This window comes from Centropristis striata, chromosome 10 (assembly GCF_030273125.1).
Source record: "Centropristis striata isolate RG_2023a ecotype Rhode Island chromosome 10, C.striata_1.0, whole genome shotgun sequence".
Classification (NCBI taxonomy): Eukaryota; Metazoa; Chordata; class Actinopteri; order Perciformes; family Serranidae; genus Centropristis; species Centropristis striata.
The window spans coordinates 12,813,856-12,828,011 of NC_081526.1; the positions used below are offsets into that span (position 1 = coordinate 12,813,856).

The 14,156-nt window shown below is 39.3% G+C and overlaps 2 protein-coding genes across 3 annotated transcripts; both read left to right on the forward strand.

Moving 5' to 3' along the window:
• The first annotated feature begins 802 nt into the window (after positions 1-802).
• abhd13 (abhydrolase domain containing 13) lies at positions 803-7,024 on the forward strand. Of its 2 annotated transcripts, XM_059342880.1 has the most exons (3): positions 803-1,016; positions 3,413-4,270; positions 4,512-7,024. In XM_059342880.1, exons 2-3 carry the CDS (start codon positions 3,447-3,449, stop codon positions 4,651-4,653), a joined length of 966 nt encoding a protein of 321 aa, XP_059198863.1. In that variant the 5' UTR covers positions 803-1,016; positions 3,413-3,446; the 3' UTR covers positions 4,654-7,024. The 2 variants fall into 2 exon arrangements, with proteins under 2 accessions (XP_059198863.1, XP_059198861.1); XM_059342878.1 differs by having other exon boundaries at positions 3,413-4,655.
• A 686-nt stretch (positions 7,025-7,710) lies between these two features.
• tnfsf13b (TNF superfamily member 13b) lies at positions 7,711-11,818 on the forward strand. Its single transcript, XM_059342881.1, has 6 exons — positions 7,711-8,430; positions 8,503-8,590; positions 9,141-9,197; positions 10,200-10,324; positions 10,624-10,774; positions 10,980-11,818. The coding sequence occupies exons 1-6, from the start codon at positions 8,167-8,169 to the stop codon at positions 11,090-11,092; spliced, it is 798 nt and encodes a 265-aa protein (XP_059198864.1). The 5' UTR covers positions 7,711-8,166; the 3' UTR covers positions 11,093-11,818.
• Positions 11,819-14,156: the final 2,338 nt, after the last annotated feature.

Sequence of the window (14,156 nt, forward strand, 5' to 3'; positions counted from 1 at the left end):
AGAGAAATGCATTTACATTCATTTCAAAATAGAAAAGGGTAATGTGCGAAATGGGGGAGGGATATAAAATAGAAATGTTAATGACTACATTAAGAATAAGTCACAGCAATCTGAACTGCACCATTGACAGTCAGGATTCAAGACCAAGGCCGGATTAACCATATGGGCAACTGGGCAATTGCCCAGGGGCCCACAACCTCTAAAGGGCCCAGGGCAGTGTGGGCACAAGCAAAATATCTGGTTATCTCTCGCTTATATGTTAAACTCTCCATCAGAACTGTTGCTCAAAAATTAATTTTGAGGTGATTTCAGGGAGATTTCTGTTTAAAATGAGCTGAGGACCAAAAGGCTACTTGATTCTAGATTCTTGATATTTGTTTGTGTCTTGTCTTCCTCTGTGATGGCTCTATCAATTCAATACAGTTGTGCTGCGAATAGGTGTTGTTAAATAAATATTGGATGCTTTGAAAGTGGTTGCTCACTTCTTTTTTTGTGAAAATTGAGGACACTTCTTTCCCTATCTTTTTCTATCTTTTTGTACGGTGTCCTTGGGTGCCAAGAAACGCACCTTCCAAATAAAATGTATTATTATTATTATTATTATTATTATTATTATTATCTATGTAGTGGGTCAATTTTGCTAGATTATACTGATGCTGATGTGTTTTGTTTTCATAACATCAAAAGCAAAACGGATATCCCTGTCAAACCGGACCCTGTAGGAGTTATCTACCCCCAGAAGATGGCAGTAATGCAACATTGATAATGCCAGCTGCTGTGAAAACTTCAAAGGACAAGAAGAAGAAGAACTCATGCAGGCTACACTAGTAATGCTAACCAGCTGTGCAGCTAGCCGCGCCGGTTCTAGCTGACAGTCAGTCACCATCCGCTCTCCCACTTAACTTTGACGGCAATTCACTTTACTCCTCCAGAGCTGCATGACAGTGACTGTGCTGTCCGTGTGTTACTGTTTCGTGAAATATTTATGCAGCTGAGAAGCTAAAAATGAGAGAAGGGTGAGTATGTGGCTACCTTGCTAACCATGGGAGGTATAGGTGGCTAACTTAAAAGGCTGATAGCACTAGCAGCGATTGTAGCGAATGATAGCTCTATAGTTAGCATTCTTGCTGCGAAGCTAACTCGCAGCTAAGGCAGCTAACATACATTTTGATAGTTTGATTTAATAGTCAGTCACTAAAAAGCTTGGTATGTCGTCGTCTCAGAAACATCCCGGGTTGACAGCCCGGGGAAAGATTGCTTCGTGATAGCTGACGGTAACCTAGTTAACGTTAGCTTGCTAGCGCTAACTGTCAAAGCTCTCTTTAACGTCAGTCACAGCTAACGCTAACTGTTAGGTGCTTTTCAACAGACAGGCAGCAGCATCTCTTCCTTGTGGGTGGGGTCAAGACGTTTTTCAGTCTTGCTATAATTATAAATGTATCTTCAGTTTGTACCCAACAATATTAATGGTAATTTAGGGTGTTTTCCTTCCGTGGTGCTAATGTCTGGTCTTGGAGAGCCTCATCATTACATACCTGTTAGTTAACCTACATCTGTTTCTTCTCTGTCCTCACCTGAGTAGGTAAATCGTCACCCTGTTAAAATAATCGCCCAACTAATTTTTTCAAGTTTTGCAGGAAGCTCAAAAACTTCACCAATAGTGTAACATATTACATTTATTGATCATTTCACTCAAAAAGGATGTAACAAAGGATGGCTATTGGCATAGTAATAACACTGTGTGTAAATTATGTAACTTAAGAGAAATAAATGACTTAGACAATTTTTTTTAACATGCCTTTGTGACTTAAGCAAGATATGGTAACACTTTATTTTGAAGGTATCTACATAAGAGTCACACAAGCCTGTCAGAAACATGACATGACAAGTATCATGAGCATTAATGTTACTTCAAAGTGTCATTAATGTTCATGACACATCCCATGTCATGTTTATGACATGCTCATGTCACTCTTATGTAGACACCTTAGAGTAAAGTGTTACCAATATTGGTGTCAACAATAAAACATTGATAAACTAAACTGATATCTAAACAAGGGGTGAATGTGGCAAATTGTCAAAGAAGTGATGATCTTAAAGGGGTAAAATCACATGATCTGATCAACTCAGGATGTAGGCGATTTTTACCATAGATGGCCGGCGTCATGAGGAGATGATTTCGGCAAAAAAAAAAAAATGTTGACAAAAAATGACTTAAGCGATTATTTTAACAGTGTTATGATCTGTTTCTTCTCTGTCCTCACCTGAGTAGGTAACTGAAAGTTGGGGCATTCAGTTAATCAAGACTTTGCGTCCCTTAGCCCTGGAATTGCCTGAACACTCCTTATACATCTAAATGGATAATGGTACAGCAGAAAGAGATAGCGAATAAAAAATGCTACACTATGCTGGGGCTCTCCAGCACCAGGCATGACCACCACATCCGTTTGCTGGTATCAGAGTGACTGACTGACATTTGGCACATACTTTTTGTGTGGGGCTTTTTGCCTTGAACACAGGATGGAAATTGGAATTTATAGTGCTGCTATAGGAGCTGAATGGTTGGAGTGACAGAATCAGTAAAACAAAGGGTGCTTTTTGGTCAACAGGGTATTAATAAATCCAAGGCTGCTAGAGGTCAGACCTTCCAGTATTTGTTTATATCCGTCACGTAAGGCCCTCTGCTTTAAATGTACCTTGAGTCTCATATTTTACCTCAGTATAAAATCTATTGACATAGTTCCTCATTTAATGCTTTCATTTTCAAAACGAGTCCCATTAAGAGCTACTGAAGTTACCCTCACACTAACCTTAACTTTAGTTATCTTACTATTATTCTTTGGTTTTATATGCATAACATTTTCAGAGGTCTTTAAGTAATAAGCTAAAATAAAAGTCAGTATTTTTCAGCATTATCGTTCCATACACACCTATTACTATCTGTCATTTAATTAAATTTGCTAGTGGTGCTTTAAATAGCATTTATATAACCTACAGAAATAGTACAGACTGTTGCTGCGGCTTCCTTGCTTGACACTGTAGATAGGCTTTTGTATAAAATCTTATGCATTCTATAAACCTAATGGAGCGCGTCGACTGATTGGATAAAATGAATGGGTGGTGGTTTTGATATTCAGACATTTCTGGCATAAATGTATTTGTCTTTACTTTAAATTATTCAGAAAATTAGCTGTGTGCATTATTATGTAGTGATGCTGGCCGGAGGTTCTCTATCTAATGTATTTTTAAAATAAATCATTTGTATTTGTTTTAGACTATTTCTTCAGACCATAGATTCACTGCAACTCAACTGAAGATGCTTTTCTAAAGATTTTCCTTGAACATGCACATTTATCAACGAGTTTCTCTTCTCTCCCCTGTACTCTTTTTCTTTCTCTTTCTATATCTGCAGAGTGTGTGTCGTGTGACTCAGCTCTTGTGTAGCCATGGAGAAGCCCTGGAGGCTGTGGGGGGCAATGGAGCGCTGTACCCTGACTCTGGCCTCCTGGTCCTGGGGGGCTTGTCGAGTCTCCCTTTTGGCCCTCATCCTCACCTTCCACCTGTATGGAGGATTCTTTCTCCTAGCTCTTATCCTAGCGTCTGTGGCGGGCATCCTCTACAAATTTCAGGATGTCCTCCTCTACTTCCCTGACCAGCCCTCCTCCTCCCGCCTTTATGTTCCCATGCCAACAGGAATCCCTCATGAGAATGTGTACATTCGCACCAAGGACGGTGTGAAGCTTAACCTCATCCTGCTCCGCTACACAGGAGGCGACTCACCTCCTGGAGTTGCTCCTAGCAATCAAAGCAGCCCCACTTCCTCGTCTCCACCTACCATCCTTTATTTCCATGGTAATGCGGGTAATATTGGTCACAGGGTGCCAAACGCCCTGCTTATGCTGGTCAATCTGAAAGCCAATGTGGTGCTGGTGGACTACCGTGGCTATGGAAAGAGTGAGGGTGAGCCCAGTGAGGATGGGCTGTACCTAGATGCTGAGGCCACACTGGACTATGTCATGACCCGTCCTGATCTGGACAAGACAAAGGTGGTACTGTTTGGCCGCTCACTCGGGGGTGCTGTGGCTGTGCGCTTGGCATCAGTCAACCCTCACCGTGTAGCAGCCATTATTGTTGAAAACACCTTCCTCAGCATCCCCCACATGGCAGCGACACTCTTCTCCTTCTTGCCCATGCGCCTGCTGCCTTTGTGGTGCTACAGAAATCAGTTCCTGTCCTATCGACAGGTGGCGCTGTGCCGCATGCCCTCACTGTTTGTCTCAGGTCTGTCGGACCAGCTCATCCCCCCAGTCATGATGAAACAACTGTATGAGCTGTCTCCTGCGCGGACTAAACGCCTGGCTATCTTTCCAGAGGGCACGCACAATGACACATGGCAGTGTCAGGGCTACTTTGCTGCTTTGGAGCAGTTCATTAAAGACCTGATGAAGAGCCATGCTCATGAGGAGAGTGCTCAGCCCTCATCCAGTGTCACTATTATCTGAAATAAACAGCCAGGGACTGACTGTTGACTACAGGCCATGGGCTGGAGGAAGTGAAGGCTGTCACAGAATAATGGATTTTCGGAAAGAATGTACATTTTTTATGCTTTTGTCTGGGTTTCTATTTCATTTCACTCTTTCTACCTTTCTGTAAATGTAACATATTTGTTAAAATAATTTGACTATTTCAAGATTTTAAGAAAGGGTAACAATACCCTCATGGGTTCTTTTGTGTTGCAGCTATGAATGCATGTATTTATGACCTTTAAATGAATGAAGCCAGAGCATACATGCCCACACTGCAAGACATGTCACAGTCTCAAAATATTTGCTGTAATGGCTCTACTGAAATTAATTAAAGTCACTGAAACAAATGCTCATACTATAATGACCTACAATATTACAGTGAAAACTACTGGAATTTAAATTACATTTCTTCTGATATACAAAATGAGACACTGATAATATGTAGGCCTATACTGTATATATCTTTGTTAATACATTACATTGCACTTTTTTTTGTTCAGATTTACCCAAGTGTTGAGTTACGTAGGCTACCATCTTCTGAGCAATACTTTGAGGAGCATAAGGATGTTTTTTTTCTCCCCTTTTGGTGAGGAACATTTAAATTTACAGTCCTTACAGCAGCTCGGCATGACTTGACATTGTAGTGATTAATATTTATATATACCCTTGAAAATTGTGTCTGGCACAATCGCATAAAGAGTTGTGCTGTTGAATAATTATATTCAGCCATAAGAAGTATTGTGTGCTGAGATGGAGTGGTCAGTAAGATAATGTTGACATGTTTCGTTACTTCTGCCTATCAAAAATAACTTCTTGAGATCTTATTTCCTGTCAAACTACTTCTGTTTCAGTGTGATTTGGACAAGGCACAAGTTATTCTCTCTGTTACGGTGTCCTGTTAAAACACATATACCACCCAGGATAGTCTTTACTCTTAAATGGGCTCAAGTTGCTATTTAGCGACTTCGGCTCATGTAGTTTGGTAAGGAGCATTTGCTCTGTGTGTGGCTTGTTATTAAAGAATGGACACCAAACTTAGTATAAAACCTAAGCACATGCCCATATGTACATTGAAAAGCTATGGGTTGCTGAAATTATCCAGTCCATACTCCTGAAAAGATAATTTTCAAATGTTAATCCAAGTACAGCTGAGGAACAAAATACACAGTCCTCATTTTATGCAAAAAAGTATTCCAAAGTTGAGCAGATGCTGGTTTGAGGCTTCAGCAGTATGAGTAAGATAAATTGTGTGGTATTTTCCAAGGTAAAGTCCATTCAGTAGAACATTTCCTCTTTGTGTTACTCTTCCTCCATCCTGATCAACAAGGAATCAGTTTGAAACTCACTTTCTCCGACTTAAGCCATTCAAGAGGACTGGATTTTCCCAGCTCCTTCACTTCTAGGAATCCCACTAGGAAGAGAGCAAAATGTAACTCTGTCATCATGCATACATATATATGGCTAAAAGTCCTCCAACCCACACAACCACATAGGTTGATGGTTTCTACCCTCAAATACAACCCAGAAGAGCATCCTAAATGAACACCCTACCCCTACCTGGGGTCCCAAGATCATATAACAGTCACACTTCAGTATGTTAAGTATATGGCTAAGTTACCCAGATGACATAGTTGCGTTTGTTACATAAAGCCTACTGCAGGCACCAGAGGTTGCCACCTAACACAAATATGGGTTGTAGTAAGCTGCTTGTACAAATGACCTATGGTGTTTTATCAGGGGTAAATATTCATATATGGACATGTGAGTATTGTATAAGATAGTCTTATAAAAAAAAAAACGTACCTATCCTTTAAGAATAAAGTGAGCATTTTCAATCAATGTGATTATTTGTGTGCTATTATTAGCATCATAATTGTTAATTGGAGGATCCTAGTTTCTTGTCTCATCCTTTGCTTATGTGGCTAAATGGCTTTACTCACTTGGAGGGCTTTTAATGAGCTAATTAACCTTTCCTGCATGTCTTCCAGGGGGTGGAGCTGAGCCTGATGATTAAAACACTGTTATCTGCTCTTGCTTTCCAAATGCAGCATGCTGCACTGCAGTGGTACTTAAGCCATTTGAATACAGATCTCCTTAGCCATATTCAATACTGTTTGCAAACAGTATGCTAAACTAAATTGGACAAACTTCGAAAGACCAGAATCTGTTTGTGTCAATGTGAACTTGAAAAATGGTCTAAAGGCTACTATGAATGTAAATTGTGGTCTTAAATTAACAAGTGTGCTTTAAGAAATAATGTATAGATGGTCTTTTCTTCCTTTTTTGTGTGACTTTTTGCCACCGATGGCACAAAACAGTTTCAGACCTTTTTGTATTATATCAAATCCATAAGCTGAGGTTAATTCATCCAAATGATATGTTTGCTGAGCACATTATGGAATCTGAATTCAACCATGTGAATATCTACTCGTTTAGTTCAACTCGCTTTGTTTTACACACTTCTACTGTTAGTTTGCATTGCACCATCTCTTCATTCAACAGAAGATGTAGGAACTTGTCACCATTCACTTGATTTATTGTTTTTGTGGCTGGCCTAAAGCAACAATGAATAATAACTAGAATATTGGGGTTTTATCTTAGCCAAATGTATTGTTACTGTACAACCTGTTGATGAAAAGAAATGGAATCAAACTGAATGTCTATTCTTTTTTTCTCTTTTGCCAGGTATACTGCAAATGCACTATGGAACATATTTTCACATGTTCACTTGATTGTTAATAGAGTGGAAAGAATGCTGTTGAAAGTGTTGAAATTTGTCCTGACCTGCACAGTGCTGACATTAGTTGTGTAACTCTACCATGACTTACAGTGACCCGGCATTGTTGAAACATTGATGGGACATCTGAACAGTCAGACATGTAAAGGATTCATCTTTATCTTCAGTATGAAGCAGTCAGTTTGAGGGATTTTCCATTTTACTTGTTTTTTTTTCTATCTCAAAACAATGTTGACAACTTCTTTTGTAAGCACACATTTTCACTTTCTATTTTCTGTACTGTAACATGCAATAAATTGATACATTAAAATTCCCTGTCTAGTTAGATTTTTATTTTTTTTATTCATTTATGAAATCTGGCATCACTTCACTTTTTTTATTCTGGGAATCGCACTATTTGTTTTGCCATGTTATGTTGCCGTACAATGTTGAAGTTATTTTTGTACTTCCTTCTTTCAGTACGTGTTGGCTCCTCTAGCTGTCAAATTTTTATGTAACGGCATCATTATTAATGTCTGTTTTTTCTTCTGTCTCTCACCCCAATTTCCCTACTGGACTGTCACTCATGCTCCCAGCCTGTCGTTCCTGTTTCCACTCTTTACCATCACAAGGATTATTTGTAAGAATGTGGGAGAAATGAGAGATTTGTCAAGGCCGCTGGTCAGGCCGGAAGCAGTGAGTGTGGTTAGCCGAGCGGAACAGTAGAGGGGAAGCTGTTGCCCTTTTTTGTACAGTATTCATTCTGCGTAGTCCCTCAGTCTGAACTGCAGGACAAAGCGAGAGTTAAGGAAGTCAGTGGAGCTTTAAAACAGGCATTAAGGTTAAGCTAGAGGCTCTACAGACAACATTGATGACAGAAGTCTGTCAGAAGAGAGACGACTTTGTTCAGCATTGAGACCGGTCATGCTGCCTTGTGAGCTTTCCAGAGATTATATGGGTCCTGTGATGGAAGCTTCAGCAGGTGTAAAGTCTGAGACTGGACAAAGGACAAGTGAAGGAAGGCTGTCCTGGCCTGTTTTCCTGCTAACGCTCGCTGCTGTCACCTCCTCCTCTCTGTCAGCTTTGTCCCTGTACCAGCTGGTGGCTCTCAGAGCTGAGGTAGAGGGACTCAAATCAGAGGTTTATCGCAGGAGAGAAGGGGGACGAGAGGACAAGAGTGCAGGAGAGGTGAGAGGACGTCTTAATCTGCACAGCATGAATCATTTTACCTCTATATAATTATTTGTTTTGTCTCTTCAGACTGATCATATCAGCCAAGAGTCCCTGCACCAACCTGAGTCTAAACTGCCACGGGATAGAAGAGCAGTCTCTGCAACACAGCCGCCAGGTACTCCTGCATCTGAATCAAACTGTTTATTTATTTTAATGTAGGAGATGCCGATATTTGTTCTTTTAGTTTTTTACTTTTACAATTCCACATGTTCATCTGCAATGAGACTGAGTGATATATACAGAGTGTGACTTATTACATTTCTAGTATTTAAGGTCTTCAATATGTTCCTTATTGTTGTATTTTATATGCCATTTTGTTTGAAGAATATTTATATAGCTCAAAACCACCAAATGCCTCAGAGAGCTTACCTTAGATCTGTAATTCAGAAAAGGGTAAGAAGAAAAACATTGTAACATAAGAAGTCTGATCATTCCATCCATTAGTTCTCATTTTGTGAATGTGGTAACCACCAGCTCAATTTATTTAACAATCCTTGCGGTGTGGAGATCACTAACAGTGACAGTGTTGAATTTGTCAATGGAATCTTGAATCTCTCAAATGTAAAAAGGGAAGGAGTAGACAGCCCTTGAATAAGCATTGTGCAGATTGTTAGAAAACTGCTGACCGGTTTTAACATGTTTCAAATTCTCTCGTGTTTTGTCAGTTTCTCAGCCCTGCCTGCAGTTGATGCCAGACAATAGCAGGAAAACCTTTGGCAAAGGTACAGTATGCCTGACTGTGAATATGATAGTTTGTTTTTGAGATAGATGTAGTTTTTATTTATATTTTACGATTTTTTTATTAGTTTTGGACTTTGGTTGATATGTTGAATGAATACCACCCAAAATGATGAAAAAAAAAAGTTATCAATTATGAACGCAGTGCAATCTTAAATTCAGGAAAAAACGTAAATTCTGAACAATCCAAAAACAGAAAAGGATTTTGCAGACACACTGCTCATCCAAGCATGAGACAGGAATGAAGAAACATTTAAATAATTATCTTTTTAGCAAAAAATGCATACATTTGGGAATTATTAAGCACACACTTATATATCATATTGCACAAGTTGTAAACGTGAACGTTTGTTAACAAATGTTTTGATGTAGTTTTGCTGTTGTTAACCACAGCCGCCATTTAATTCAATTCATCAAGACTTTTCTTCATTGTCTGATTCTCCGTTCTCTGTGGAGAAGTGGTAGAAAAGTATTCAGATCCCTTATTGAAGTAAAAGTACTAATATCAAACGATGAAATGACTCCACTACATTAAAAGTCCTGCATTTAGAACTTATTTAAGTAAAAGTACAAAAGTATCAGCATCATAATGTACCAAAAGTAAAAGTTAGTACTGCTGTCAAGGTAGAGTTCATTGTAACTACTTAATATACTGTTATGCGGTTTAATTTATAAAAATGTTCAGTCATTTTAAATTGATCATGTTTTTCATCTGTTAATTACTGAAAAGCAACTAAAGCTCTCAGCTGTAGTGTAGTGGAGTAAAATGTACAAATGTACTCAAAATTGTACTTAAGTACAGTACTTGAGTAAATTTACTTAGTGGCTTACTGACAGAGTTAGTAACTGATAAACAAATAGTTTAAGTATCACTTTAAATGAACCGTTTTTACTGTAATTACAAATTTAAAATATATTTCACACTTATTGTATATAAACATATAGGTAAACCATGTTGTCTGATACATTATTTTTTGTTGGATTAGAACATGACTCGGATCCGCACACAGGTATCCCCTGGCAGCCCGGGCTGAGTCGAGGCACTGCCCTGGAGATAGACGGAGACTGCATGGTAGTCAGAGAGGAGGGAGCCTACTTTGTGTACAGTCAGGTAGGTCTGGATGTTGTAATTTCATGATTTCTCCACAAGGAGGCGCTGTTAGTCTGCTTTACTCAGGAGGGGGGACATGTCTACATGCATTGCACTGAAAAAGGATGGGCTTGATGTAAGCATGCAGCTGGTTAACAGACCTTGAAGAAAGGTCAAATAAAGAGGAGAAAATGCAAATGATGCATGCATGATAAATAAAACAGCAAATTATATACCACCCACCTGACTGCATACATGTTAAACCATGCATTCTATGGTTAAAGCACAAGTCTGTAACCGAGTATTTCTGTGGTGCCCAGGTCTACTACATGGACAAAACCTTTGCAATGGGCCATGTGGTGATCCGGCGGAAGAGGAATGTGGTGGGAGACGAGCCTCAGTATGTGGTCTTGTTCCGCTGCATCCAGACTATGAACCCTGTCAACCCTTACAACACCTGCTACACAGGAGGTGAGTCTGAGTTATTGTTTATGTCAAGCTATGCTCACCCTATTTTACAACAGCTGTTATGGAAGGTCATTCAGTGTTTTTATTCAAGCATGTGTGTGTGTCGTTGGATTGGCTGCATGTGTGTGTCAGTAGCTGGGTGATGGCTGTTTGCGGCAGGGAAAATAAAGAAAACTGTCAGTCTAAAGTGTACATTTGCATCCCGCAGGTATTGTAAAGCTGGAGGTCGGGGACCAGTTGGAGCTGCTGATCCCTCGTTCTACAGCCAACGTGTCTGTGTATGGAGACTCCACCTTCCTGGGGGCTTTCAAACTGGCTTAAAGTGTGTCACCTCACTTTGGACCCTGAGGGATGCTGTTGTGGTGGAAAAGAGGTGTCACAGTGGGAGGGGAGTGAACAACAAGGCACAGTTCTGGTGACCTCGCCTGACTGTGGGTGATTTGAATATGTGAGGTGAGGTGAGAAGAAGCAGAAAGCAGCCATTTCTGTACTGACTGAATGACTGTGTGGCTACAGAAGGGACAATGAGTTGATGGCTTGTTTTTTTTATTGTTTAAAATACATGTACCTTTTAGCTACAGCTGTATTATATTCATTTCTATCAAGGCAAGATATTGTAAAAACTGTCAGAAGGCAAGGTCTGATTTGTGAGACTTTACTTTGTCTGACTTGTAGGAGAGTGTTAATTGTGTGCCGTTTTATTGCTGTTTTGCTCAATATTCTTTCCTTCTGTAGAAGCAGCATTACTGAAATACTCCTTCTCGTCTGCTTTGATATTTTAGATATTTGAACATAAACAAAAGCAGTGTGATTTGTTATCTGAATGCCACAATTTGAGTAAGTGACTGAACATTTAGATGCAATAAAGCAACAGCATAAGATATGACATCATCTGGAATCTGGGTTGAGGTTGTTGTTCCTATGTTGGCCACCAGAAGGAACGACTTCAGTGTGACACAACATCCTGCCAGGCAGCAGAGAGACAAACAGAGCTAAGGTTGAGCAGTTAAACTCAGGTGAAAGTGCTTATTTTTAGATTGAGGCAAAACTGTACAGGCAGATACTGTCTGCACATACAAAAGAGCTGCTGCTTGAATGTGTGATACCTAAAGGGCCTGGAGGAAATAGTGAAAGATCTTCATGGATGAGTCTTTATATTAAGCTTGAAGGGAAAGGAGAGTTAGTATCCTGCCCCAGTGCACCTGGGGCAGGATTTAAGTACAGTTTGCCCAATAGATTTCCATCATTTATACAAATCTCATAACCAAACACATATACTGAAAATACGTATAATACATGCATAAAAGATGCGGTGTCATAATCAACTGGCATAATATTCCTAGTACATTATATAGAGAGGCTAGACGACAACTCAGTGTTACTTTTGTTGAATTTTCAGCATGATTATATTGTGATAGTCACATCATGTTAATATTTTATACATTTCTGCTGCACAAATTAATGAATCAAAGCAAATGGTAATCAAAAACTTAACTGCAAAATTAATTTTCATAGAATTTGCTTTAAACGTTCAAATAGTTTTGTCTAATAAAAAGAAAATAGTCATAGTCAAAAATTAGCTTGATTATTTTACATGACTCTGCATAAATGTGGCATATGTTGACGCTATATAGAACATGGAAAAAATATGAATATTACAACATTCATCTCAATCATATCACCCACTCCTTGTGAACAATGCATTTATTATTATATTATTATATTTCTGGCTGCAGTCTGCTGATAGGGAACAACTAAAACAACAAACATTATGTTGGAAAAACAAAGTCTTCTTGTCATCTTTTGGGATCCAGAGGTGTGGGTTATGGCAGAGGTCCCCCTGGGCAAGAAGCCCATCCACAGGAAACTCAGATTGTGTCCTGTGTCAATGAAGTCCATGTCTATGTTTATACTTGTCTTTATTACTTCTGTTTTGGAAATTTCCACATGAGTCACTTCTCATTTTTCTTTGTTGGTTTTGAAGCATCTGTGTGTTTTGTCAAACAGACACAGAGATTGAGATTTGTGTGAAAAGCATTAACATCACTTTGGAGCAAAATATAACATTTATTTTTCTGACATCATAGCAAATTTGAACAATTCAAATCTCGAGATTAACGTCCCTAGAGGTTTGGAACGAAATGATTTAGGGACATCCCTCCCTACCCTAGTATCTTTCTGGTGTAATTTTTGATATTGAGTCATTTTCTGATAATGCTACTAGCTCATTTGCTTGTAGCAAAACCAAATTGCCAACTCCACTTAATATTCAAATAAAAAATATTACTGAAAGATAAACTTCAATTAAGTAATAAACCTCTATTTAATATTTACATTTAAAAGAAGTGGTCGTAATAAAAAATGTATTTTGCATTTCAAACCTAAATCCGTTGAAGCTAAACCACAATAAGGTGGCCTATTCAAATTCACATGGCTTTTTAAAGTGGTACTGCACACTTAAATGTGATTTTGAGCTGATACTGAATTATATAACTGTACTGCATTTCTTACCAAATGTAGCTATAAAAATCAGCATTTAATGGTTTGAAAATGACTCAACACATCCTCTGTGGTTTTAAATCAGCCCTTAACCTTGCAAAGCCAATACTGAAATGACCAGTCTTATTGATTTCATCAAATTAAAAAATGTTTTTTTAAAAGTTACACAGCGAAGCCACCCACTCCCTCCCTCCTCAGCTCCTCCCGGCCTCCCTCTGAGCCCCTCGTCCACTTTTAGCATTTTTCAAAATTTTGTCCGTGGTTAGGCTCAGACTTGGTGCTGCATTAACACTTTAATGCGTGTTAAATATGATATTTTACTCAATTTAAAAGAGATATCATAGTATCACAACATACCCCCTTCAGTATATTGGCCCAGATAGATCGGGATCAGATATTTTCTAACTTTCTAACATATTTGTGCATTGGGGTTCTCATCTACCTGTCACACTCTGTCCCATCTGTTTCTCCCTCTCTTCATCACTCACTCACTCACTCACTCCTACCCTCACACACACACACACACACACACACACACACACACAGATACACACACACTGGCCTTATGTCCGTTGGGGCAAAGAGTTAGACAAAGCCCAGTGGGTGGTCACTTCTTCACTAGGCATTTTGCCCTTGGAGTCATGGCTCCATTCGACAAGAAGAGAGACTGAAAGAGGGGGAGGGAGGAAGAAAGTCTAAAATAGAAGGCTGAGAAAGAAAAATTTCAAATGGACCTGATGGATAGCAGTAGCCATTAGTGGAAGAGTAAGCGGAAGAGAAGAAAGAGGCTGAGAGGCTAAAACAGAGCAGGCCAGGCCCAGGGTGCTACAGCCATGGAAGTCAGAGAAACTCTATGATGATCTGGTAAACAGAGCAGGCGGCTGTA

What these genes read in the sequence shown, in the direction of transcription:
- abhd13 (XM_059342878.1), top strand. Translation starts at nt 3,447, where the DNA reads ATGGAGAAGCCCTGGAGGCTGTGGGGGGCAATGGAGCGCTGTACCCTG.
- tnfsf13b (XM_059342881.1), top strand. Translation starts at nt 8,167, where the DNA reads ATGCTGCCTTGTGAGCTTTCCAGAGATTATATGGGTCCTGTGATGGAA. An exon ending in CAGGAAAACCTTTGGCAAAG is followed by an intron (nt 9,198 to 10,199) that starts GTACAGTATGCC and finishes TTGTTGGATTAG; the next exon opens with AACATGACTCGGATCCGCAC. An exon ending in CCTACTTTGTGTACAGTCAG is followed by an intron (nt 10,325 to 10,623) that starts GTAGGTCTGGAT and finishes TGTGGTGCCCAG; the next exon opens with GTCTACTACATGGACAAAAC.